The 26,837-nt window shown below is 49.7% G+C and overlaps 2 protein-coding genes across 6 annotated transcripts in view; both read left to right on the plus strand.

Annotated features, from left to right (window-relative positions):
• The first annotated feature begins 562 nt into the window (after positions 1 to 562).
• CGRRF1 (cell growth regulator with ring finger domain 1) lies at positions 563 to 13,667 on the plus strand. Its single transcript, XM_082760527.1, has 6 exons — positions 563 to 691; positions 5,649 to 5,788; positions 7,087 to 7,264; positions 7,458 to 7,605; positions 10,895 to 11,002; positions 12,367 to 13,667. Exons 1-6 carry the CDS (start codon positions 588 to 590, stop codon positions 12,715 to 12,717), a joined length of 1,029 nt encoding a protein of 342 aa, XP_082616653.1. The 5' UTR covers positions 563 to 587; the 3' UTR covers positions 12,718 to 13,667.
• Positions 13,668 to 21,549: 7,882 nt separating this feature from the next.
• The window catches only part of SAMD4A (sterile alpha motif domain containing 4A), a 75,591-nt gene continuing 70,303 nt past the window's right edge, over positions 21,550 to 26,837 (plus strand). For all 5 annotated transcript variants that reach the window (XR_014317521.1, XM_082760629.1, XM_082760631.1 and 2 more), the window contains exons 1-2: positions 21,550 to 21,628; positions 22,104 to 22,695. Coding sequence is in view for 4 of the 5 variants with exons in the window: in XM_082760629.1 (XP_082616755.1) it covers positions 22,500 to 22,695 (196 nt within the window). In the remaining variant the exon portion in view is untranslated. The remainder of the gene's footprint in view (positions 21,629 to 22,103; positions 22,696 to 26,837) is intronic.

The raw sequence follows: 26,837 nt of genomic DNA on the forward strand, positions 1-26,837 counted from the left end.
TCTGCCTTTTGTCACCCTGCTGCGACGTTCAGCTGCCATAACGCTGCCACTTCAGACCTGCCACAGCACCAGGAGTTAAAGGGCCCATCCTTTAACCCCGGGGAAGACACCACCTGCAAGTTATATTAATAAACGCCAGACCCGTAGGACAAAACTGCACATTTTCAGGCGGAGTTTAGCGAACACCACAGAAGAGGAGAGCCGCCGAGCGGCTGTGGGCACACCCCTTTATATCCTTATGCTCTATTACGCGTTTTCACCTCCCTACGCCCTATATCACGCTCCCTAGGCGGCTGTTTCCTCACAGGGCACCGCGTAGGGGGATCACACTCCTTACAGCGTGCCAAGGGCGCTCTGCAGCCCCCAAAAAAACCCTCTGAAGAACCAAGAAGCTCCATAGGGCGGCCTACGCAAATTGCGCAGCGCCACGCAAACCGCGCAGCGCCGCGCAACCTGCGCACCCTCCCGCAGGCCCCGCCCACGTGCGGGCAAACTGAGGGCAGCGGCCGCGGCGGCGGCTTCGGGCGGCGGCTTCCGCGCATGCGCCGTGCCACAGCGCCGGGCTGCCTGCCCGTGAGGGGGCCCCGATGGCCGCCGTGTTCCTGGTGACGCTGTACGAGTACTCGCCGCTCTTCTACATCGCCGTGGTGTTCGCCTGCTTCCTCGTCACCAGTGGGCTGGTGCTGGGCTGGTGAGCGCGCCGGGGAGGGCTCCGGGGGGTCACGGGGGGCGGGAGGGGGCTCCTCAGCGCCTCAGGCCCAGCCTGGGATGCCCCCAGGCCCTGCCTGAGGTGCTGCGGGGATGGGGCAGGGCCGCGCTGTGGAGAAATTCTGCCTCGTTTTTAACTAAACCTGCCCGCTTTTGGCTTAAAGATATCGCCCCTTGTGGGATCACCGCCCCCCCTGACGCAGAGCCCCCTTTAGGCCCTGTGATCTTCCCCTTTTCCAGGCTGAACCCCCCCAGCTCCCTCAGCCTGTCCCCACAGCAGAGGGGCTGCAGCCTCTGAGCATCCTCGGGGCCTCCTCTGGACCCTCTCCGCCAGCCCCGTGTCCTCTTCCTGCTGGGGCTCAGAACTGAACACAGCACCTCGGGTGGGGCCTCACAAGAGCAGAGCACGGGGGGAGAACACCCTCCCCCCCGAAATTCCCCTCCTTAACCCTGCTGGCCACACTGCTTTTGACGCAGCCCAGCACACCATTGGCTTTCTGGGCTGGACATTTTTCCTGCTCAGCTGTAGGGAACCTGCTTTTAGCAGCAGGGTTGGACTCAACGATCTCCAGGGGTCCCTTCCAACCTCTACAGTTCAGTTTGTGATGAGTTTTTCATCAACCAGCATCCCCAGGTCCTTCTCCTGTGGGCTGCTCTCACTCCATTCCCCACGCAGCCTGTGTTTGTGCTTGGGATTGCTCAGACCCAGGTGCAGGACCTTGCCCTTGGCCAGGTAATGGGGTGGCACGGTGTGGGAGGGGAGTAATGAGAGCTGGTACGTTGTAGGGAATGTGTTCTGGAGGTGTGGGGTGGGTGCATGGGGCCTGGAAGTGGCCAGAGAAGTGGGGTTGTGATTAATGCAGGTGGTGAGGGAGGACAGCACTGAGCGTAGTGCTCAAATGCCCGCCCTCAACAAACAGGTTCTCAGATGTCCATCCGTGGCACTGCTGTGTTTGCTTTCCTGCTGGCTTGGAATTGCCTGGATGTAAACACAGACACACGCCAAGCAGGGGGCATTGATTAGCGATCAGAATAATTTACGCAGTAATTGGGGAGACGCCACACTCGTGCAGTTTCTGGAGAGAGTAAAATTGAGTTACTGCGCTTCCTATTGGCTTCACATCCATACCCGTGGTGCTGCTGAGCTTCAGTGTTCTCCTCCCTTTGTCTCTCTCCGAATTCCAGGTGCTGTAGCTGTCGCTATTTGCTCTTTTGGCAGCTTATAAACACTGCCTCTTTTTTCCTCTAGAGCGAAGTCTTGACCTTGTTTACACCACTTCGTTAGCTGCCGCCTCAGACGTGTGCCATCTACTGCTCTCAGTGTGAATGAAATTATGTTTTGATCTTTCAGATGGGCTTTGTGGAGTTCTTGTTCTCATTTTGCATTGCCTCCCCTAGCGTTGGGCAGGTGGAAGGGAAGGCGAGGCTGGCTCTTGTCTGCTGGACCAAGCTCCACCTCGTTATTTACTTGTAGAAATCCTTTTCACAATCCTCTCTGTCCCGCTGCAATCTGACAGGATTATATTGCCATCCACTTTTCTTCACTTTAACCTTTCTCACTTCACCAGTTCTTAAAAATATGATCATTTAAACCATGGTACTAAATCAGGAGTTTATGTAAACATGCCCAAAGTGTGTCCAAACTACCCTGTTAGCTAAGTGTAGCAGCTTAGCACCAGCTCCGGAGATATTTGCAGCCACCTTTGAGTTCTGCTGTACCCCAGCTGTAAGACCAAGAGCTCCCAGCGTGTTGGCTGTGCTGAGACCCCCTCGAACCTCCTAACACATGAAAAAAAAATGTGATACACATCCCATCCTGCTACAAATGCGCGTGGTGTCGTGTGAAGACGTGATCCTCAACTGCGCTGCTGTAACGACGTTTTGTTTCCCCCATCATTTCCAGCACCAGTCACCGGCCTGTTTTATAAACGTGTACGTGATGGTGGCAGGCAGCCCGAAAACCACCAACTGCTTAGGAATGCTGGTGCTTTAATTAGCAAAACCAGGCACGGACTCGAGGAGCGTCTGTTTTTATGGCCAGCCCTGGACACCTGGGGCTGTTCTTAGGGAATATGAGTGGGTTACTGGGCAGGATGATGCCCTGTACCTGCTGCCTTGGTTTTTCCTGGCAGGGGCTGCCGGGGTGGCTTCTGTGAGCAGAGCCCAGCAGCTGCCCCAAATCTGATCAGAAACAGCCCCAAAAGAGACCCCAGGTGGAGCAGGGGCAGGGAGTGACCACAGCTCCCCTGCACCGCCCAGGGGAAAGAGGTAAAAGAGGATGGGTGGGGGGAAGGTGATTTTAATTTTAGTTTCTCACCGCTCTAACCGCTCTAGCTTCTTAGTAAGAGGCAATAAATTACATAAACCTCCCAACGCTGAGTCTGTTTAGCCTGTGACAATAATTGTTGAGCAATCTCCCTGTCTTTACCTCAATCCTTGAGCCCTTTCCGTCGTATTTGCTCCCCTTTTCCAAGTCAGACTGCTCTTTGAGGAAATTAACTCATGACCAAAGCTGGTGGAGCTGTGTGCTTTTTCTACGCGAGCCTGGCTCTGAAGAAATTCTTTGTCCCCTCTACCAGCTAACGATGTAGGCTGGTAGAAAGTGAAATGGTAAAATAAAAAATTTATTCATCCTTCATGCACTGAGCACTGCCTGAAAACGTACAGAAGCACTGTACCTTATTGTTGAGCAGAAAGGGCTTTTTGCCTTCAGCTGCTGCTCAAACCGCCCTGGAGGCTTTTTTTTTTTTTTTTTTTTTTTCTGTGGCTGCTTTTCATGGCGATTATCCTGTCGCTTTCGACCAGCGAGGAAAGTTTCCAAAGAGCAGGGTTTGTACTTCAGAATGGGCCAGATGGTACAAAACAGGAGGCATCTTTATGTGTGGCTGGAGAGATTAGCTCCATTGAGCCTCAGACACTGAGCAAGCCCAGCAGCTGCTGCACCTGGTTTCTTTCTGGGTAAGATGTTAGACTGGAAGATGTTAAACTTCGTTACGGCCCCAGCAAAGTCAGCCTGGCTGCTTAATTGCATCAGGTGAGAGATTTGTCCCTCCACGTGCACAAACTGAGCACCCTGTGAGAGACCATCGCAGGCAGGAACACATTACCAGCAATCTAACAAGCCAAAGGAATTTCTCAAAGATGCCACGATGAGAGCAGACTCTTCTCTATCACCTTTCTTCTTCCCTTTTGCTGTATCTGTGGCACTCAGGCAAGACATCGAATGATGAAGGCAAATATTTGTCAGGCTGCCAGGAACAGGTTGGTGCTGTTGGGGATGGCTTTGAGATATTTTTTTGTTTCCTCAGCTTGAATGTCGCCTTTGACTGATGTTTTGCTGTTAGCCTTACACAGGGCACCCTCCAATGTGAATTAAGAGGCAATTTTTCACAGCTCAATGTCAGTAAAAGCTCAGCTTTCCCTCTTGGTATGACACACAGGAGTCCAAAATGATTTTACAACGAGGCTAAAAGTAGCAGTAAATCCAAAAAATCGTCTGTTTGGCTCAGAGCTGTATCGTATGTGAAATTATCAATTTTCAAACAGATTTTACACTGGAGCACGTAGTGCCCTTCTCAGCTAGGGTTGCTGATACGAGATCCATCTTATTGAACAGCTGCTGGTTCAGTCTGCGAAATGGGAATGGTTGGTGCAGGGCACAGCCAGCACGCTGCTGGCTGCACAAACCAAAATTCAGAGCTATTAAATTGGCCACTGCTCGAACAGCGCCGGTGATGGCAGCAGCAGCACAAATGCATGAAGTACAGCCTGAGCTAATTAATAACTGTTTGCTAAAATGCATTAACAAAGGGCCCCCACAGCTTCTCCCTGCTGCCTTGCTAATGAGACAGGGCCGGAGGGACGCGGTTACAAAAACCTCTCCATTCTGTGATTGCGTGTCTGCAGTCTTCTGATTGCGTATCTGGGCCAGTTTCTCTAATTATCCTTTGGTTACCGAGCGTTATTGCTGTCACCTTAAAATTGAATTATTTTTAGCCAAGTGAGAAGTATTCTGCAGAGCTCATTTTGTAGATCCTGATCTTCTGCAGCAGCTCCCTTAAAAGCCCTGGGCGGTATGAAAACCTTGATTCTTTTTTTTAATTGCTGTCAGAAATCATCCTGAATCGGAGAACGGCTTGGGTTGGAAGGGGCCTTAAAGATCATCAGAAGTATTCCCTCTTGGCTTCTTTGATTTTCATTTGATCCACGGAATGTTTAAGTAAATGAAGCAAAGCTTTAGAAGTTATCCTTTCAGAGGCACACCACCCTTTGGACGTTTCTAGCATGTTAGTTTCACCTTCAAAGGGGTCTTAAATTGCAGCTTTGATTCAGAGCCTGGACTATTTTGCATCTGGTTTCTGGCTCAAAGCTGAGGCTGGGAGACCCCAGGTTTGATATCAGCATCTTGATTATAATCAAGGATAATGTGGAAAATTGGGATCTTAATCTTCCTTCAAAGCATCTCGCTGGCTGTAGTTACAGCTGGGTGTACCTTAGGGCTGGATGATTTACTCTGAGGTCTTCCTACCGAGCACCCAGCCCGTGAAGTCTGTTCCATCTGTGTCAGCAGCGACTTCTTCTGTCCCAGGAGTGGCTGTGGAGATGTCAGCTGGGAGAAAACTTCGGTCAACCGTGTACCACTAGAGGGCATCGACCATCCTCACTGATTTCACACACTGCAAATGGTGCAGGAGTAAAGTATGTTGTTTGTATCCCACCACTGGAGAATATACCCTATCTAAAAATGTATTTATTATTTTTTTAGCACTGAGAAGACTCCTACCTTCTGCCACAAAAAGCTGGAGCTGCATTGGCAGGCTGGATTATGCATGCATCCTAACACATTCCTCAAAGCTAGGTCCGTTTGTTGCACTGCTTGATTCAGACATGCCAAAATTAATGCATAACCTGCTGCTTCTGTGTTTTTTTTTCATTCTTAGGTTTGGTTTGGGCGTTCCTGTTATTCTGAGAAACTCGGAAGAAACAGAATCCAGCACGAGAGTACTGAAAAAGCGGATGAGACAAGTGAAGAATCCTTTTGGGTTAGCAATCTCACATCCCGACACAGCTTCAGTAACAAGTCAGTAGGTTTCTGATGTGCTTAATTTTCATTAGTTTGTGTTCCCAAATATAGTACTATCCATGTTTCTTGCTCTCATCCTTTTCCTTTACCAGTAGATCTGTAGAAACATGCTTCCTCCCATCATTGCTATAGGAAAAAATCAATTTTTAGCATTTCATGTGTGCTATTTTTAAAGAGAAATATTTGGATATTTAGCACAGTTTAATTCTTATTAATGAAGCGCTTCCTGCTATGACAGATTTTAAGTAATAAAAACATTTGCAGCTTGCCAGCTGCTGTGAGCAATTTTTGGTAAACTTTAGAGAATTGTAGAATTCTACAGAATTCATTATAGAATTTATCTCATTCCATCGAAAATTAAACTTCAGATCTCCAGTGATGTTTGGAAGTGCACAACTTGAAAATATCTAAACACACACACGTGTATATACACGCCTGTGCTTCAGTGGAAACTGAAGTGAAATATCTTTGTGTATCAGAGTCAAGTGGTCCCTAACATCCTTGAAATCACCCATGCATGAAGCAAAATTCGTGCACTTCTGCCTTGTTGGGAGCAGTAAGCTAGGCTGGGCATTTTCCACTAACATAGATGTGAAGCCTTCCTGTGAATGAGAAAGGGACTGCAGCAGTTAATGAACATTCTTCATCTAACTCATCCCCCCAAACTAAAAACAAAAAAAGAAGAAAAAGGAAGAAAAGAAAATAAAAGGAAAAATCCTCAACTTAGTCTTCAACTAATGTGGATTTTTCAGGCTGTTTGAGCACTTGAATTTGGTGGAACTTTCCAAGAGTTGTGCAGGAAGCATTTAGAAGTTGGTGAGCTGGATAGTTGTTTTTTTTAGAAAAGAAGTGCAGCACACAGATCCTCTTTTTTCATCCTTCTGCTTGATCAATAGGGCCTTATTCTTTGTCACCACAGCAGGTGCTGTAGGCCAGTGATCCAAGTAATGCCATTGTCTAAAGAGGGAGTGGACTTTGGGCTAGAGGTTATGCTCTTGGGCCTGCCAGTTTGCATGTAAAATGTTACCAGAAGTTAAATTTTACTCTTCGTACAATGCACGTGCTGCTTTTGTTAGCTTAATCAACCATTATATCTCCTCACGACCATTTCATCATCATCATTGGCTTCCATGAGCACCAAACCTAGCCAAAGGTTTTAAAGAATAGGTTAAAATCTCAGACACTAAAGTTGTTTCATGCCTGTTGCCTTTTAAGAACCTGCCTTAGTACTTCCAGAGTTCCTGAACAAAGGTGAGCGAATGGAATTAATGAAATCCTTATCTTCTTTCTAAAAGAGGGTATAACACTGACACCTGACTGTCTGGAAGACTGTGTTCTTACCTGCTACTGGGGCTGCAATGTTCAAAAACTCCACGAAGCGTTGCAAAAACACGTCTACTGCTTCAGAATAAATACTCCTCAGGCATTAGAGGATGCTCTATACAACGAATACCTCTATCGACAACAGTACTTGTATCCTTTTTTAAAGTTGTTTTGACAAAATATGCTGATTTACTGGCGCAGAGAGAGTTGAGGCTTGTGAACATTAGGCAGTTCTTGGCACGGTGTATTTGTGAACAAATATGATGAAAAATATTCTTTATGCAGACGTCACGTTTATCTACACTTGCTCTGACACTGATTGTTTTCCTTGACCCAAATAAAGCATCAAGAAAAATGAGAAGGAAGAAAAATATTGTCAGTTACCAGAAGATGCCCAAGTTGTCGATTTTGGCCCAGTGCCTCGAGCTCGCTACCCATTGATTGCACTGTTGACATTAGCTGATGAAGAAGACAGGGAAATATATGATATCGTAAGTAATTTAGGAATATATTGTAGGGTCGCTCTATTTAAGCACTGAATGGTTCAGGAGACAAATCTAGGCTTGAATAAAACAGTTTGTTTTCCCTCTCCCCTTGAATTTGGTCCCTAATTTGGTCACTGACTCCAGGGGAGCGAGGATAACTGCTGTATAAAAATGTATGTGTGCCGTTCAAAAGCCGCTTGTGGTTTTCACACAGCCCTAGCTCTGTCTGCTAAAGGTCTCCTCTGCGGAGAGCCCTGTGGCCGGAGGAACTAGGGTTGGGGGAGCTTACTAAGATACTGTTCTGATTTTTCTGATTCCACAGACCTGTGGTGGAGCTCTTGTGCTGATAACAGCCTTTCAGGTTGCTGTTGGCAAAGTAGATTTTTTTTTTTTAATGTCTGACACAGATATTTGAGCTAATTGTTGACTGGAACGCTAAGAACGTGGATGTTACCTTTCTGCATCAGGCCTGCGTAATGCAGTACGTTAAGTCTCTCAGTAGCTTCCCCAGGTGGTTTGCAGCAAGGGGTGAAGGTCCTGCACTAAACTGACTTGAGAGATTCAGCTCCTCCTAATAGAGTTAAAACAACTTCAGCCTTGTCACATCTCTTCTAAACTCCTAACTCATACTTAAATTTTCTTTTTGGAACAATTTAGAACAACCTTTTATCCCCCATCTTTTCCTTTCATTTGGTTGGTAACTTGATAGCTGTAATTGCTTGAGCAATAATACCAATAAACTCAGAAGTGAATTGCCTAAACCTGCAGAACCCTTTTCCATGCATTCACTTGGAAATTGAGATCCCACAAATACTTAAGAAAACTTGTATGTTCCCCTTCCAAGTGATGCCTGTCCCTGGCTTCTTGTCACCTGACAACTAGACTGGCCTCTTGTCTCCCTTCAAGAGACTTTTTTCTCCCAGCTATTTCCCAGATGGGTACATGCATGCATGGTTAGAGCTCAGCTCAGCTTAGTATTTAGTATTTGAATGTGTTTGACATTAGCATGGAAGTGAATTGGCAATGCTAGGCTTTTGTGTTCATTAATGTAAAAGAAAGGGATAGAAAGTGAGGGGAGGTATTTTTAACCTAGTGTTGGAGAAGAGAACAATTTCTAGAACAACTGGAAATTGTTAATGTGGCCAAAGGAGTAAATCCACCTGAACGTGCATGACAAATGTCAGATTTGCATCTGATGCTGAAACAAACTTGTATAAGTGTACTGTAGAGAGGGATTTTTGCCGTTGTGGCAAGAATGATAATAGCACATAAGATATGATTTCTCATAGCGATGCATCAGGCTCCATCTTGTCTCTTTTTTATTTTTTTTGTCTCTCTCACTACAGACAGTGATCCAGAACCTCATTTCTCATTTCTGACTGGTCTAACTTTCATCCCAAATGTGTTTGTGGCTAGATCATACCCATGTGGTTTTGTGCTGGAATTTTCCTCTAGCTCCAGACAATTAGCTTGACAGTAGAAAAGAGTTACAGAAATGATTTGAAAAACAGCAGGGCTAAAGTGGAAGACTTAAGATCTTGGGCTACATGTATAAAACAGATTGAAAAGTAACTTGGTTATGACATGCAACTATTTACAGAGAAAATGTTTGGTGCTCAAAGGAAAGGGAAGCTAGAATCAAACCCTTTACTGTGAGGGTGGCAGAGCACTGGGACAGGTTGCCCAGAGAGGTTGTGGAGTCTCCTTCTCTGGGGATATTCAAAACCCACCTGGATGTCATCCTGCACAACATGCTCTAGGTGATCCTGCTGGGCAGGGGCGGTTGGACCAGATGATCTTCAGTGGTCCCTACAAACCTCATTCTGTGAACCAGCACTGGATTTGTGCTAGGTTGTAGCGTCCCAGTATTTATTTCTGTGCTGCAGGATGGGCTAACAAAAGAGACAACAGGTTGAAGATTGAGGCACTTGTCTTGTGAACTAGTTCTAATCACTGTTCAGAAAGTTGCCTGGGTGTCTGAGCAAACAGCGAATTGAAGACATGCATCATCCTGGAAAAAGCACTTCTGGTGAGATGACATAATACAAATGCACCGAGAACAGTTAGCTTTTAAAATCTTATTATCAAAACACAGAATCCATCATTTGAATGGAGAATTGATGGCTTTCAGGTTCCAAAACTAAGCTAGTACTAAGCTGTACGATTTTTTTTGAGGCATTGTGATTTAGGAGGAAAAAAAAAAACGTATGCAAGAAGGACAGGAAACTCAGTATAAATGCATAGGTACGTATAGATTTAAACTCTGTATGTAATTAGCCATGTAGTTGCTTTTTTGAAGTGTGTCTGATTTGCATTTATTTATTTATTTAAACAAAGTAGCTCTCTGCTATAATTTCATTTCTCTTTTGACAGTTTCTGAGAACTGCAGTAATACTGAATCTCACTTATTTTTTTTCTTAAACTTCTTAGAGGCTATTACATAATTTGAGCAGGGCAAGGGTGTTAGACACAGCATGCAAGCGTATATAATGCTTTTGTTTTCAGCAAAGTGACTCTAAAGGCAGCCCACGGGGTCCTTTTGTAATCCTTGTCAGTGAAATTTGTCCTGTGCCTACTCAGTTTACAAGCCAATCAGTGATGCTTCTCAGAGTCTTAAAAACTATGGTCTGTGTGTTTGTGAGAGAAGCAACAGAAGGTGGAGAAGGCCATTTTTGTGCTGCCCTGTGAGTCTGTGCTTTGCCTTCAGCTGATAGTGTTGTGTCTTGTGCTGAAGACAGCCTGGGATGCAGCAGGGTGTGTTGTACGGGACCGAAGTGCGTGCATTTATAAAATCAGCAAGGTAAAGACCTCTAGGATCATCTGGTCCAAAGCATTTGCCTGCAGCTTGGTTGCTGTAGGAAACTCCCTGCAGTTCATCAGCTTCTCTCCCACCTTGGAGATGCTCACCACAAATTGGTCTGTGCTCAGAGGGGTGTAGGAGCTGCTGCTTCTGCTTGAAGTCATTTATGCAGGTAGCCTCTGAGGCTCATGCACGACTGTAAGCCCTGCCTCAGGCCTAATTCCATCAGGTGAGAGCAGTCAGTGAGTCTCCGCTGTAAACTGGTGATGGGAGGGCTCCGTGGAGGACCAGGGCAGAAAGCTGAGGCTCCACAAGGTGCTTCCATGTGCCACTTTCTGTTTTTCCCTGTCCAGCATTTTGTTCTCCTCTGTGCTTGAAGTCAATGTCAGTGAAGTCCTGGATGTCCAAGCAGGTCAGAAGTTATAACAAAGCAGGTAATGTTTAAAGGAAAGGTGTTAAACACGGCTTTTTTTCTTTTTTTTTTTTTCTTGGTAGATTTCAATGGTGGCTGTAATTCATATTCCTGATGAGAGCTACAGACTTTCCTGCAGAATATTATATCAGTATCTGCTTCTAGCTCAAGGTCAATACCATGATCTTAAGGTAAGCCATGCATACCACATCTTGTTTCATTTGGGTGACAGTGTTAAGTTTAGTTTGGGGGGGCTTTCAGGATTCTAAATTGTTGTTGGGCTTGTATTGTTATTGCAAAGAAATGAGTAATAGTTGAAATTATTTTATCAGTTGAGTAGTTCCAGCCAAAGTTACTGTGTAGAATTCATGAAAATATTCAAGATTTCCTATAGAAATAACTCGTTTCTAGTCTAGGAGGCCTGGGTCCTGCCTGCTTGTTCAAGCAGTAGTAACAAATTAACTACCTGTTGAATGCTGCTTCTCTACAAAACATTTACTTCCTTGCTAATCTCTCAAAGAGCACTTTCTCCTATTTTGCTCTACAACTGGAAAAGCCTCAGAATAACATCTACTAATTCCTTTTTACCACAATACCTGTACGAAGATAGTACAGACCACTGTCATATGAACCAATGTTCTCATTACTCTTTTTCAGTTTCCTTTATCTGTGTGTGTTGTGGGACCATCTTTGTCCTGTGTCTGTGTCAGGCAGTTGATGATGTGATTCTCTGCCACTTTATTACGATGATAATAAAAATAATGTACAATATTGATTAGCTAGAAATTGTGCCAAGTCAATTCTATCGACTCAGCATTCATTCAGAATGGATTTTTCCCAATAAATGCTTGTCCTGGCCACGTTTTCTTTACTGATGTAGTTGATCTAGGTACACTTCCCTGTTGATCCCCTTTAAGCTTTATTTTCACGTTACCGTTGTAAAAAATACTGCTTAAACTGAAGAGAAACAACTGTGCAGCAGCACTTTGTAGTACGGTTGTGTAGTGTGCTCCCTGTGGGCATCTTTGTCTGCGTGGTAGTTCGCTGGCTTTATTAACAGATCATGCCCAGAAGAATTTGTGCTTCACATAAAATACGACAGAGAGGAATAGAGAATTTTAACGTGAGGAAGAGCAGAGTAGGTAGAGTGAAGTGGATTTGAAGGCTCGCTGGGATATATGTTTGGTAGGAGTGGGTAGAAGCATCCCTCAAGGCACAGAGAATGATACACCAGAAACAGAAACCTGAGCTGTTGGAAACCTGTGCAGTTCTGTTGAAGTTCCTGCATGCACACCTATTTGATTCAGCTAAGATTTGACATCTTCTCCTTGATATTTTGCCCGTGGTTTAGATATTTTTATGCTTCTGAAATACAAATCACCGAAGGCCAGGAAACTGTCTTCACTCACAGAGGGAGTGAGTTTGGTCCTGTTTGACCCAGCGGATCTGAGAATATTTGCTGCAGTGGAACTTGCATGGTGTGTGTGGGTGTGTTCAGGTAGCAGGAGAGAATTTGTTGGATTCTGCTAATTTTTTATGTGTATGTGTATTTTAGCAGCTCTTCATGTCTGCAAATAGTACTGCACCGTCTTCGTGCGATACCTTCTCAGGTGAGAGAAGCATCGACAAAAGCTTGCTGGAAAAGGCTGGACTGGCTGAAGATGAGCCAGAATTGCACGAAGAAAACAGTAAAGACTGTGTTGTGTGCCAGAACGGCCCGGTGAACTGGGTGCTGCTACCCTGCAGACACACGTGCCTGTGCGATGGCTGCATTAGGTATTTTCAGCAGTGCCCGATGTGTAGGCAGTTTGTTCAAGAATCTTTTCCACTGTGCAGTAAAAAGGAGCAAGATGAAGATGAATCAACCCAGATCTTGGAAGATGTTCTTCCTGGGAGAGTCTTTTAACGGGGACAAAAATAGAAGAACTGGGTTGTGTGCACCAGGGTTAAATGCAGAGAACAGACTGTTTATGGGAGGATGTGTAGCATTAACTTGGAGGGTTTTGCTTTGCATTGCTAGGTAATTTTCAACTTCCTTACATGTCTTCGCTCCATATGCTCACAGGAACGCTACATTTATCCGTGCAATGTGGACAGAAGAAGTGCGTAGGAGATCTTTGAAGGATGTGATTATTTTTGTAACTTCTTACTAGTTTTTCATGGAGTACTATTGCAGGCTATTTTGATTACTAAATTTAGTTTATCTACTGAAAAAAGAAAAAAACTTGCAAGTGAAGTTGAAGTGCACGCGGCTCAGCTATATTTATTGTATTTAAAATATTAGAGCAACGTTTTAATTCACTATAATTTAGCAACCTAGCACTTTACAGATTGTAACTAATGAAGGAAAGGATATATTCTTCATTGTTAAACCCGTGTATATTTATTTTGTAGCCGAAGGAGCTGGAAGCTGAAGTTGTTCAGGACACTGTTTATGTCAGTTTTGAAAGTGTGTGTGTGTGTGCATGCGTGAGGGACCTGAGCCAAAGCCTGTCTGAATGAGTGGAAAGGTTTTTGTTGATAATTGTTGGCTTGAACTGAACCTTGCTGACACTTCCAAGCCTGAGCCACTGCTGTGTCCTCTTGAGACAGACTGTCAGTCTTGCTGGCAGTGGCTGCAAGAACTTTTTCTCCGTGCAAATGTTAATTAATCTGTGGCGTTGTTACTTGGGCAGTTCTGCTGTGCTGTTCGTACCTGAGTAGCCTGCTTTGGGGAATTTCCAACTCTTTTCACTTGCACTGTCAGATGGGATGACAAGTTGAACATTTGTGTTTTCTTTTATCGGTAGTCCCAGGAAATGTGCGTACTCTAATAAAGAAAGAAACTGAAGAATTGCAGAATGTTATTTCTTTTATTTCTCCCAGCGATATATTGTCAGAAGCAATAAAAATGGCCGTGAAGACCTCTCGAAAACAGGGAGTAGCAGCTCTCTTTCTTCCCTCTTGTTCCCTTGTGGTTTTGCCCCATGCCCAGCTTCGGGACAGCTGCTCAGGGAGAAAAAGCCATGCTCCATGCTCTTCAGCTGCTCTTCCCTGCAGCTCCTTTATCAGTGCTGTGCTGGAGCTGGCTTCTGTGTGCCACACGCAAGGTGCTGCACGCCTCCAGGATAGGGAAGGAAGCTTCCCCTGCTCAAGGTATTCAGTTTCATCTGATGTTCTGTTTTCTCTTTGTTTGTTTTGCCATCGTCCTGCTTCCAAGTTCCTGGCAGTCACCTCTGAGAAAAAGATGTAGGTGATAATGAGAAGAGCAATGCTTAGTTGTAAAGATAGGGGCTGGGAATTGATGCATGTGGCCGCAGGTTTCCAGCCGGTGATCCGTGAGCTGTTTGCAGAGCTGTTTATCTGCTCTACCTGGAGTGACCTTCCCTGCCACAGACAACTCCGGAATAAACGGCTGGCCGAATCAGCCTGCAGTTTGCACTGTGAATCAAAAAGGAATCAAGAAGGAAGCTGGGGTCTTCACTGCTCAGTGTGAGCCACAAAGGCATGAGAAGGATGTGACAGACAACGTTCCTTGCCTTCTGTTTCCCTGCAGGCAATCTTGACCGGACCATTTGGACACACGTCTTGGTGCTAGTGAGTATGTGAATGTGCAAGAACGAGTGGGTGAGGTAAGTCTTGAAAATAAAAATCACCTTCCCTGGCTGCCTGGTCCTGCATCGAGCCTTGCTAGCTACAAACCTGATGGGAGCAGTTGCTGAGTTTAACCTCCCCGGCTGTGTTGCTAACTGTTCTGCCATGAAATCAGGGCGGCCAAGGTGGTGATGGTGGAAATAATTGCTCTTCAGCCTTCTCTTTGTGTGCGTGTGTCACCTGCGGAAGGGAGAGCTGGGACAAGTCGTGCTGTGATTCTGTGGGCTCTCAGAAAAATTAATAAAGACCTCTACAGCTGCACCGAAGAGCCGGAGCAATGACAATAGCTGTTCCATACGGACAGTTTACCTGTATTTGGGATGGAGAACACACGGGTTATTATTCAGAGGAGCAGTTTAGTGCTGCACTAGCTCCAGTCTGGAGTTGGGCACTTTCATTGTTAGCAGGGACTTGTTTTTTGTCCACGTAGATGATCAAATAAGTGTTTTTTTTTTTTTCTTTTTCTCTTTTACTGATTGAGCGCAGTAGTCAGCAGCCCCACTACATTAACGTTTCCCAACAAGACGGTGTGATCTGGGCTTTTTTTAATCTCAGAGTGAAATGGTATTCAAGTCAACTCCGCGGAGAATTGCCTGCTCTGTCTTATCTGTCAACCAATCGATGCCAGTATTAAATAATAATGGCAAACAGGATGTAGCTGTGCTGAACTTCCAGGCTGTGTATTTACCATTAAGTCTCCCAGCTTTTCATTTGTTTCATGTTCTATTTTTAATAGCATTTTCCAGAGATGCTTAGTTGCTTTATCAGATCTAACAAGCTTCCTTGCTGGCCCAAATCAAAGACCTGACTGAGAGTTATAAAAAGGACAGAAGCTGCCTTGCTACGTTTGCCCTTCTTCTAAGAAGCCATTTCAAAAAAAAAAAATGGATCAGGTGAGAAGTAAAAGGAGCAGCCCTAAAGCTGCCTTGTGTGTCCCTGGGTTGCCTTAAACAGGGACTCGAGACTGTAACAGCGAAATAAAACCTTCCTGTGAGCCACAAAAATGGGGAATACTGACAGAGGCTGTTCTCCTCTGCCATCCTGCTGGAATAAATGTACCAAAAAATCATTTCCCACTCGTCGTAGATTACGTTTGTGGATTTGGCGACATCAAGGAACGCACGCAGACTTCAGGCAACAAGACCTGCTTCTTTCAGCACCGCTGGGTTGCTACAAATTCGTGATGATTTCTGCTGCAGGGCGTAGGTGGGAGTTAATCCTCACCGCTTGGTTTGGGTCATGGGCTGTAATCAGAGCTGAGGCTTTGAAAGGAGTTACCCAAGCTAAGGGATGCTACCTGGGGCTGTCCCGAGGTGCCAGCGGGCTGTGAGGCAGATATCTCCCTTCTACAAAGGAAGGTGCTCGGCTAGGATTCTCCTTCCTCCCCTCCTGCCTCCTTCAAGCAGGGGACTAACGGTGGGAGGAAGACAATTTGGGTTGATTCATCTTAAAATGATGAATTACAGCAAGGCATTTTGAAAAGTGGTGAATTTTTTGGGAGTTCAACTCTGTTATGGTGGGTCTGAGCAGATCACAACCCACATACGTGGTTTTGTCCAGCTTTAATAAGAGCTGCTGAGCGTATCCCTTATTGCTGACACCAAACTGAAAACCTTGGGTAGGGTAAAATGAGGCAGGAATGAGCTAAGGAGGGTTTGGGGGTGTCTTGCAGGACCTCTGCCCAGCTGCTGAGCGCAGTGGGAATCCTGAAAGTTTCTGCTGAAGAGCGTGGTGCTCACAAACACTTGTGAATGGGAGGCTGGGGCTGGGTCACGTTTGTGTTGCTGCTGCTCTGTCTTGTCTCTGATCGATGGGGGTAAAGGGGTGAGAGCTTGTAGTGCAGGGACGGTCACACCTGTAAAAGGGGCTTCTGCTGGGTTGGCTCCATAAATGTGTAGGAACGGGCAACACCTCCGTAAAGGCACCTCTGTCTGGATGCAGCTGCATCTAAAGTAAGATCCTGCTTTAATTGTGCTATCTCATAACAGGAAGGGTTTAAAACAGTAAAAAATATTATGTCAGTGTGTTCCTAAGACTGGATGAAGTCCTTACTGGAGGCTGATGCCCAAAGCGAGCAGTCTGTTTCTCTGACAATCACTTTTCAAAAAAATGTTGGAATTTTGTTTCAGAAACCCCAAAACTTCCACTTTTCCTCCCTACACAGGTACCCCTCAGCCACAGAAGGAGCAATGACTTTGCCACACTCATTACCACAGTCGCTGCATTTCCATTTTTCAGAAAACCCCCGTACTGCCTGCGTGGGGTCTGGATGCTCTTAGGGTCAGGTGAACCCCAGATTTACTTTTGTAGGATCAGCAGGAAGTTACCTGGACAATTAATGCTCCCCGTGTATCTTCAGCCTGCAGTGCCTTCATATCAGCAGCAGGTTTGTGCCAAGAAGGTCCCTGCAGGTTTCAGCTGCCTCCTCCAGGTTTTTGCCTACTTGCAGTGAGGGTTTGGGGCAGTTCCTAGCTTTCTGTGCTCTCCCATCGCAGCCACTTGACATCTAATATTTCTTGGCAGAGTTTTCAAGAGCAGCCGGAGTCAGGGGACTGGTGGGAAATCTAATGCATCACTTATCTCTCCTAGTGCTATTTATTTAGTGTCTATCAGCTCCTTGTGTGCAGCAATATTCGAACAAACGGGCTAGAGGGAGGGCTGCTAACTTGTGAATTATCTTGATAGTTGTTCCCCTTCGCTTTCTCTTCTCCCTCTGCAGGTGTTATTGAGTTCGGAGGCAGCGAGACCTCCGAGATTTCGGGGGTCGCTGTGCGTCCACCTCCTGCCACCAGAACTGGCTGGGAGATGCAGATGCTCTGCTGCTGCTGAGCTGGGCACGCAGGGATTTTGGAGGCAGCGAGGCCGAGGATGCCCACGGCAAGCGGGGAGCCAGGCACTGCGTCTTCTCACGGGCTGCTCTGTACGGTTTCATCCATCAAAGTAGGAGCAGGCCGGCGATTTATGGCCTACAGCAGCTCAAAAAGCAACGCTTTTCACCAGGTGTTGCCATACACAGAGGCAAAATGGACAAGCCAGCTGCTGCTGGGCCTTTGAAAGCCAAATTCTTCCTCGGTGGTCAGCACCAGACTCTGGCTGCAGCGCCATCCAAACCCATCTCCGCTGGGACGACTCGCTCCAAGGCAGCTTGGATCCCACGAGGAGTTACCCCTGCTATAGGACCAAAGAAAGATCAGTTGCCAACGTGTCTTTCTTTGATGGATTCGTGTTTAGGTGAACGTGAACAGCTAAAGCGATAGCTTTTCCAGCCTCTCAATCTTTAAGCGTCTTCCCAGGACGTGAAAGCCTGTAAATAAATCTGCCAGCCACACTTTTCCCTCTCAGCCCCAACTTCTTAACAAATACCGAGAAGTCTCCGTCAAGCCCATCAGGATTTGGTGCTCCATCACTAACAAACCGTTTGCTTTTCTCCTGTCCTGAGAAAAGGTTTGTGATGATTTAAGGGCCTCTCGACGCGCCGATGTGTTTTTATGGGGTCGTTTATCCCCTTCCTTTCAGCAACCCGTACCTCGCTGCTCCCAAGGCACAGCTGATGCAGCCAACTCGCTGCAGCACATCAGATGCTCATTCCGCAGCACCTCTTGGGCACAGGAACATGCAGGTTAAATAATTTCTCTTTTCAGAGCTGCACCCTCGGCACTACTTTGCCACTACTTTTTGCTGGGTTGGCCAGGCAGGTTGGCAGATTTCTTTGCCACTCATCCTGCTCCTGCTCCAGCCAGTGTTTCTCTTGCCCCACATGGTCTGAAGGCTACCGAAAGAGGCAGGGAGGTGGCTGAATGCTCCTGAAGCTGGGGACAACCCCAAAAAAAAACAGGAGCTTGTAAGGCTTTGCCCTGGAGGCAGCACCAGGGGCTGCAGCCACCTGTGCTGGGGCACAGTGCACGATCCCCGATCCCGTGGTTTATCCATGTGGATAAACAGAGCAGGGCAAAAACACAGGGGCAATGCAGTCCCAAGGGCATACCCACCGATTTTGGGGTTTTTGGAGCCTTCTTTCTCCAAATGAGCTCCTTAAAGTACAAGGGTAGGAATGATTTGTGGTCTTTTTGTGTCTCTTACCAGGAGCACCGTATCCCTTTGTAGCGGGATGCAGAGCTGGACCTTGGCCAGGCAGTGACCCCCCGGCACAAATCTGATCCAGTAAGCTGTCCTCATCCCTTGTACATCTCATTTCCAAGAGCTTTCCTCCTTTTCTACCTCCTGCTAACTTGTTGATCCCCTTGGAGCCACGGCTGGGAGTTTGGGAGCATCGGGGCAGTCGCACGGGGCTGGGCATTGCTGCCAGCATCCCTCCAGCCCCACCACCAGGCTCCTCCAAGCAGCAGCGACCTCCACCTCGCTCTGCTGGGAGGGGATGAGCTGAGTTTGGTTCTTTACACTTGGCCATTTGTATTTTTTCCATTTTTTTTTCTTAAAATGAAGACATCAGCACATCCGAGCGGCAATTTAAGCGGGTGGCGGGGCGTTGCACGACACCCCCAGTTCCCACGCCTTGTTCCTCCGTTTGCAGCTCCTCCGGGGGACTGGGGCAAAATGCAAAACGTCCCTTTTTGAATGCAAAACATCCCATTTTGGCCTCAGTGGGTTATCTGCATTTACACCTCCTCTAGGTGCACGCACACGGGTGTGATTTCGCTGCAGCCCAAGGTGTTCCCTCTGCAGGTGGTGCCGAAAGCCTCGTGATGGAGGCAGCTCCATCGCAAGACGCGTCTTCAGCTGGAACCAGGCTTCCAAAGAAAGAGAATTGCTTGAAAGGCGCAGCGAGGGAGGAGATTTCCCCGGTGCCGTGTCCTGATGCACATCTCCAAGCCTGCCTGGGAGCTGCTGGGAGGGAGCAGCGCCTCGTTTCATCGGGACCATCTGCTCACGGCATCCTCAGCCTGCCCTGAATCCTCCACCAAGCTGCTTTCCTTGCCGGCTGGAAATGGGGTGAAAAATCCCAGCGCTGCAGGTAAACACAGAAATGTAGACCCATGTTGGTTTGGGGTCACTTTTTGGTTTTACTCTTTTTTTTTTTTACCATCCCTGGAGGTCTTTAAAAGACGTTTAGATGTAGAGCTTAGGGATATGGTTTAGTGGGGACTGTTAGCGTTAGGTCAGAGGTTGGACTCGATGATCCTGAGGTCTCTTCCAACCTAGAAATTCTGTGATTCTGTGATTCTGTGATCCTTCTCCAGACAAACTTGCCATCAAGCAGCTTCCACAAACAGCTTCCCAGGAACTCGTCAGCAGTCAGGCTCCGCTAATTTCCTTCCACCACCTCCTGGGCTGATATTACCACTGGACACACAACCAGGACAGCGGGCACGTTGCCATCTGGAGCCACCCCAACCAAAACCCTACAGCCCTGCTGTGTCCCTTCCACGGCACACGCTGCGACACAGCCCTGGGGAGGAGATTTGCTTCTCGGGGCAGCTCGGGCATCGTTCCCCTTGCACCGAGCCCGCACCCTTCCTCTCACCCCACAGCAGGGTGTTTTTTCCACGACTCGTGGTTAGGGTTTGTAATTACCATAGAAACCTCCAAACATCGCAGCGAGGGGGAACGGCGCCATGCTCCTGCAGCGGCTGCTTCCTGGGGATGCTTTGGGGTTTCGGCGGTGTTTTCAGCCCCGCAGGGGACCACGTTGGATGTCTCAGCCCCAAATATTCTTCTCATCACTGCTGTTACTGCAATTAGCAACGTGCCGGTGTTCACCAGCTCCCAGGGCACGGGGATCCCGGTGCTGTTGAAACTCTGGGGTTTTGGGGAGCCTCACGCCTTGTCCCCATGCAGGACACATGCCCCGACCCCACAGACAGCTCAGCCTCGTGGCTCCGCGCCTCCTGCCTGCACGCCGGGGCCGCAGGAGGAGAAAGGGCCCTGCGATGGCCCGTTTATTAGGATGGAGCTGTAGGATGAGACAGATGGCTGCGGTCTGTTGGCAGGGAACCCCGCTCGTGTTTGTTTAATTAGTCACGAGCCAGACTGAGCAGGCAAACCCGCACGCGGGGTGAGCCGGACCCTTTGTGCCTGACGTCCAGGGGATCCCCCCCGGCCGCCCTTCCTGCAGCACCCACCGGTTTTGGGGGGCGGATTTGGGGTGAGGGGGCTTGTCAAGGCTTTCCCTCGATCCCTTTGCCTCTCACTCCCCCTGCAACTCCTGATACTGGAGGGCTGTGCCCCTAAAGCAACGGGGATGTGGGATGGTGGCCGGGTACCCGTGTCCCTTGTCCCCAAGCTGGGCACGGATCAAGGCTCTGACCTCCTTTCCCCGTGACCCCAAAGACCCACACCCTGCACCTTGACTTTGCGGGGCGTTATCCAAACCCTGCCCCACATCTGCCAGCTCCCTGCGGGTGCTTGTTTCCCCTTTTTCCTCCTTCCTAGGCGTACCCGTACCACTCACCCCATGCACACCAAAGAGAAGGAAGCCGCAGGGCGAACCCACGGCCCCAAACCCACCCCCTGCCCCTACAACCCCCCCATCCACCCCCATCGGCTGCACCCCGGGCGTGCAAAAAATACAAAAAAATAAATATATGGGAAAAAAAAAAAAAAAAAAACCAACACCTTCCTTGCGACACGAAGCAGGGCTGCTCTCCTCCACCCCAAAAACCCCAAAAAAGCCCAAAAAAAAACCAAAAATCCGCCGCCGTTCCCCCGCTCTCCGCTAGATGGAGGCTTCCTCCAGGCTCCTGGACGCGTGGAGGCTGGGAGGAGAGGGGGGGGGGCCACAATCCAGTTGGGGGGGGTGGGGGCGACTTTGGGTTCGTTTCTCATTTTTTTAGCATTTTTTAATCTTGGGGGACGGGGACGGGGACGGGGACTCCCCCGGGGGCGAGCCGGCGGGGGGGGGGGGGGGCGGAAGGGAATGGGGGGGGGGGGGCAGAGAAAAGGCGCGCCCCCCGCCGAGGCCACGCCCCCCTCGCTCTATGACGTCACCGGTATGCAAATGAGCGGCATGTGGGGAGCGGGGGCCCGGCGCGCCGCCGGCCTCAGTCTCGCGCCGCGGAGCCGCCGCCGCTCGCGCCCCGCGCCCCCCTCCCCCCCCCGGCCTTCCTCCTCCTCCTCCTCCTCCTCCTCCTCCTCCTCCCCCCCCCAACCCCCCCCCCACAACCATGGCTCGGCCCCCCCCGCGCCGCCCCCCTCCCCCCCCCGGCCCCGGCCCCGCGTTGAGTGAGGTGAGTGTTTTGTTTTTTTTTTTGGGGGGGGGGCAACTTTTTTTTCTTAAAAAAAACACGATTTTGGTTAATTTGGGGGGTTTTAGGGAGGTGACGTGCTTTGGGGTGATCGCCCTCCCCGCTAAAAGGGAAGGGGGGGGGGATTTTAGGCACCCCCCCCCCCCCCCAGCCGTGGGGAGTGTGGGGAGGGGGTGCCCTGGGGGGGGGGGCGGCGCAAAATGGGGGTGGGGGGCGCAAATTTTGGGGGGTCCTGGGGTGGGAAACAAAATGAGGGGGTCCTGGGGGGGGGGCACTAAATGGGGCTGTCCTGCTGGGGGGGCACAAAGCAGGGCTGGAGGAGCAGGAGGCTGCGGTGCCTGGGCTGCTGCGGGCCTTCCTCCTCCTCCTCCTCCTCCTCCTCCTCCTCCTCCTCCTCCTCCTCTTCCTCCTCATCTTCCTCCCCCCCTGCTGACCCCCCCCCCTTTTTCTGTTCCAGGTTTGAAGCCCCCCGCCGCAGCTCCAGCCCCGCTCCGTGCCTTGCCCACCCTCGCCGCCCAGCCGAGGGCCACCTCCGCTCACGCAGCCTCCGCCGGCCTCCTCCTTTTATTTTTTTTATTATTTTTTCCACACCCACCCCCCCCCCCACACACACTTTTTGACCATTTCCACACCCCCTCCAACCCCTCATCCACCTCGGGGGCACCCCACCGCCTCTCCCCAGCCAGAAGAAGGTGGAAAAAAAAAAACCCACGCCAAACCCCAAAACCCCCCCCCTGCCACCGGCCCACCCTCGCTCCGCCGCCGCGATTTTTCCACCTCCGAGCCCGGACGAAGCTCTGGGGGGCCGGGGGCTCCCCCCTTAATTCCTCCTCTCCCCCCTGCCCCTCTCACCATGATGTTTCGCGACCAGGTCGGCGTGCTGGCCGGCTGGTTCAAGGGCTGGAACGAGTGCGAGCAGACTGTTGCGCTGCTCTCCCTGCTCAAGCGCGTGAGCCGGACCCAAGCCCGCTTCCTGCAGCTCTGCCTCGAGCACTCCCTGGCAGACTGCACCGAGCTGCACATCCTCGAAGGGGAGGCCAACAACCCCGGTGAGTCCTCGCTCCAAAAAAATAAATCCCCTTTTTATGCCTTTTCTTATTTATTTTCCCCCCTTTTCCGACGCTGCCTCGGTCTCCGCTCGGTGTTGTAACGCTCCCTTAAAAAAAAAAAATAAAAAAAGAGGTTTTGGAGGCAGGGCTCCCCACCATGACTGCACCCAGGGCTTTTTCCTCGTACGTTTTAATATTCAAACCCACCACGGCTCCCTTCGGCTGGGCTTCGCGCTGCCAACTACTCCAGGCTATTGCGTGGTGGAACTACGGTAGCATGAATGATTGGTGCCTTTGCTTTTTTTTTTTTTTTTTTTCTCCGTTTTCTGTGTTTTTCTTTTTTTTTTTTTTTTTTTCCAACCCCCCTTCCTCCTTCCATGCAGTTTCCTGTGCAATAACCGAGTCAGGTCACGTAGAGTCTGGATTTTCTCGGCTTCTTTTGGCCAACGTGGCTCGCTCGGCTCCCTGCACCACGGAGCAGCGGCCCCGGCGCCACCTCAGCCCAAGTGGTATTTTCGCAAGCCCCGGGTTCTCCTCAATTTTACTTATTTATTTTTATTATTTTTTTAATTTTTTTTTTTTTTTTGGGAAATGCGGCGATTTCATCACTCAGATCCTGTTTGGACGCATTTTATTTATTTTATTTTTTTATTTTTTTTTTTCCTGCGGCTCTCAATACCCCCCTTGTGTTGGAGAAAATCCGAGGCGACTGCTGGCTGCTGCACAGCGATCTGCGTGCTTGCAGCAGCGCCTTCGGCGCGCGGAAAGGGGGGCTGCAGAGGGGTGAAAATAACCCCCAAATCCTGCGGGTTGCTCTTGCGTTTTGGGGTGTGGGATAGCCCGGGCCAGCCGTGCTCCTTGGCGGTGTCTGCGCCGAGATGAGAGTTGCTTTAAACGCGAGTTTCTGAAACGTGGAGGAGGAGGAGGGGAGGGTGAAACCTGCCTGGGTGTTGCGTGGCTGTTCCCCAACACCTAAAAAAATAAAGGAAAAAAAGAGCCTTGCTGCAAAGCATCCCCGCTGGTCAAAACCCCTCGTGGGGCCGGCAGCCCCCGTGCTGCTGCGTGCGTGGAGGAGCGTGAGCGGCCAGCGAGGCGTTTGGGGGCTTTTTTAGGGCTTTTTTTGGGGTGGTTGGCGCTGGCCCCGTTGTGTTTGATGACGAGGTCCCCGGAGGGGAGCAGGGAGCAGGAAACCACCCCGGGGCGAGGAGGGAGAGGAGCTGGAATTGGCCGTGTTGCCTTATATAGCTCTGGGGAATGAGGCAGGAATGCCGCGGGGCGCGTTTCGGGCACTGCTGCTGCTCACAAACAGCCCAAGGGCCGGAGCTCGGCTGCTGGGCTGGGGATGGAGAGCCCTGCCGGCCCTCGAGCCCTCCCTACACCTTCCTCCTTCGTCTGCACCGTGGTTTTTTTCGTTCTGGTTTTGTTTTGGATGGAGCCGTGTCCCCGAGGTTCCCCGGGGATGGTTTGCGGAGATCCCAAGTCTTGCTGTTGGTCCTCTTGTCGGGGCTGTGGTGGCTCCCACCGAGTTGTCCTGGGTGTTGGGGACGCGGTGACGTGCGATGGGATGGGGACGCGTGTGATGGGATGGGTGCAGGAGCTCAGCACCCATGGGTGCCTTTGTAAGCGGCATCACCCTGAGCCAAGCGGTGCCGCTCGGAGCGCGCCGTGCGGATCTGATGGAGTGGACCAAGCATCCAAATTGGCTTCAAAAGTGGATTTAGTGCAGGAAGGGAGTTGGTTTGTACAACTGGGGAGGTGCTACTGCATGTCTGCCTCTGAGGAGAGGCGTCTTGTAGGATCCCTGAGCGTCCCTGAGATGTGGCAGCACGGTGCACGGCCACCTGAAACCCCGGTGCGTTAAAATTCGGGGCTGTGAAGGTAAAAGGGGACTAAGGAACGGATGCAGGAGGGGAAATGTGCAGCTCGTGGCCAGGAGGAGCCTCGCCGAGGTTTTATGGTTCACCTGGTGCACGCTGCGGGTTGATTCGGTTTGAGTGTGAATGCTCTGCAGGGGCATGGAAACCGTGGCACCGATGCGCAGAAATAGGAGCCGCAGGTGTTGTGTAGCACTGGGGCTGCTCCTGCCCCAAAAAAACACCTGTGGGGTTTGGGCATCGTGCAGCCAGCCCCACTGGAGGCAGCGCTAGAGCTGCTGTGGCCTCTCGGCTCCTGCAATTCCTGCTGGAGGTGCCCCAAAGCTCCCCAAAGCACCCAAACACCCGTCTGCATCCCCTGCAGCGGGGCGACAGCCTCAAACCCATGGTCGGAAGGGCGCTGAGCTTTCTTTCCCCCAGATTCCAGCTCCCCCGCACGTTAAGGCCACAATCTTGATTTCCTTTCAGCAGGCTGTCGAGCACCAAAACGACCCAGATTCCTCGTCCCGGGCGAGGGCCGGCCGGAGGAAGAGGCAGGGGCAATGCCTTTAATTAGACCAAGTGATGCAGCTGGAAAAAATGGCCAAGCGGGAAGGTGCAGAAGCTCAAAGGAGGGCTTGTGTGGTTTCTTTTTTTTCCAGCTGCTCTAATAAAAGGCATTACATGTTCCTGCAGACCTCGGGTACCTTTAGGTGGCTGCGGCTCCAGCCCTGCGGCCGCTGCTGCTGCCCTGGCTGTGGGCTCCCATTGGAGGCAAACACCGTGGTGTCCCCACAGCGGCCCCCACCCGTGGAAAAGCACCCCGGGGCACAGCTTTGGGGTTTTTTCTTGGCTTTGCTGTGATGCTGGGCTCTGGTTTGGGTGTTCTTGGGATAGCCTGGGTGGGAGCACTGCGTTGGGGATTGCTGGATGGGGTGGGAGGTGGCATCTCCTGCGCCCCCCGCACCCTTGTGTCTGTGTGGGGAGGATGTCCTCATGGATCGTGGCCTGCACTTGCAGTATTCTTTGCAATTATTTGGGGTTTTGATTCTTTAAAGGTGCTTTTCCAAGCGCCAGAGGAGCTGTGGGAAGCACTTGGCTGGTGGTGGGTGGGCAGCACGCTGTGAGCTGGAGCCCTCTTTGCTCTTCCCTCCTGCTTTTCTGCTCTCGAGTTGATGGGACCTAGAGGAGGCACTCCTGGACTCATGCTTAACCCTTTTGTGTTTTAATCTCTTGGCTTTTAATCTCCTGGGCTGCTTGGTGAAGTGTTTTGGGCATCGTTGTGGAGCAGAGTCAGAGAATCCTGTCTGATCTCTGCCCAAAAGCAGCCTCCTGTGTGCGTACCTTGTGCTCGTGCTTGGATGGAGAAGGGCTGTCCCCCGAGAGGTGGGCACAGGAGGGTGAGGAAAGGCTGTGCTGGGCATCACCTGAGGCTTTCTGGGCATCTTCTGAGGCTTTCTGGCAGGTGGATGGGAGATGGCTTTACATGGGGAGCTGAATAAGGACAAACTGTGCAGCCATAAGTCCAAATAATCGAATTGGCAAATGCATTTATCCTCAAATGGGATTACGTGGGGGAGCGGGGAAGCCTCTCGGCCGGTGCTGGTGGGTGCTGGTTTTCATGGTCTTGGCTGTGTGATTGATGCTGTGTGCTGCTCTGGTCGCTCATTTTGTTCATCTTTGTGCTCGGGCCACTTGTTTTTAAGACGTTTGGTGCCCCAGTCAGCCACCTAAGACCCTTTGGGACCAAACCACTGTCACGATGCACCCGTTTGGTGGAGGGCTCTGCTTCGAGACCCCAATCTGTGGGTGGAAAGCGAAGGTGCTGAGCTAGCAGGCAGTGACAGGACCATTGGCCTTATTCTTTTCAGGCTGCAACTGACCTGTAGCTGCTGCAGGAGGAGGAATTGGCTTTCCACCACCTAGGTTATTCCTCTTTTTTTTTTTCCTCACAAAGTTTTGCGCACCCTGACGCGGTTGGTGATGGTTTCTGGGGACCAAACTGATCATGGCATGAGTCCCCAGCTTCCTGCAGTTCCTCAGGCCCTGCTCTTCCTCCTTGTAATCTCCCATCAAAAAAAAAAAAAAAAACAAAACAAAACAAAACAAAAAAAACAACCACCATTATTAATTTAATTTGTAGCCCATGGACGCAATTTTTTCCAGGCTGGGAGTTATGTTTGCAATCAGTGTGACTCACTGAAATAGTAATTAGCGTGAACACTTGCTTTATTTTAAGATACATTCGTCAGTGCCTCAGCTCTCGGGCTTCGTGCTCGGGTCTAATGT

Source organism: Aythya marila, assembly GCF_965140915.1.
Source record: "Aythya marila genome assembly, chromosome: 5".
Lineage (NCBI taxonomy): Eukaryota > Metazoa > Chordata > Aves > Anseriformes > Anatidae > Aythya > Aythya marila.

What these genes read in the sequence shown, in the direction of transcription:
- CGRRF1 (XM_082760527.1), top strand. Translation starts at nt 588, where the DNA reads ATGGCCGCCGTGTTCCTGGTGACGCTGTACGAGTACTCGCCGCTCTTC. An exon ending in AGTGGGCTGGTGCTGGGCTG is followed by an intron (nt 692 to 5,648) that starts GTGAGCGCGCCG and finishes TTTCATTCTTAG; the next exon opens with GTTTGGTTTGGGCGTTCCTG. An exon ending in CTCTATCGACAACAGTACTT is followed by an intron (nt 7,265 to 7,457) that starts GTATCCTTTTTT and finishes ACCCAAATAAAG; the next exon opens with CATCAAGAAAAATGAGAAGG.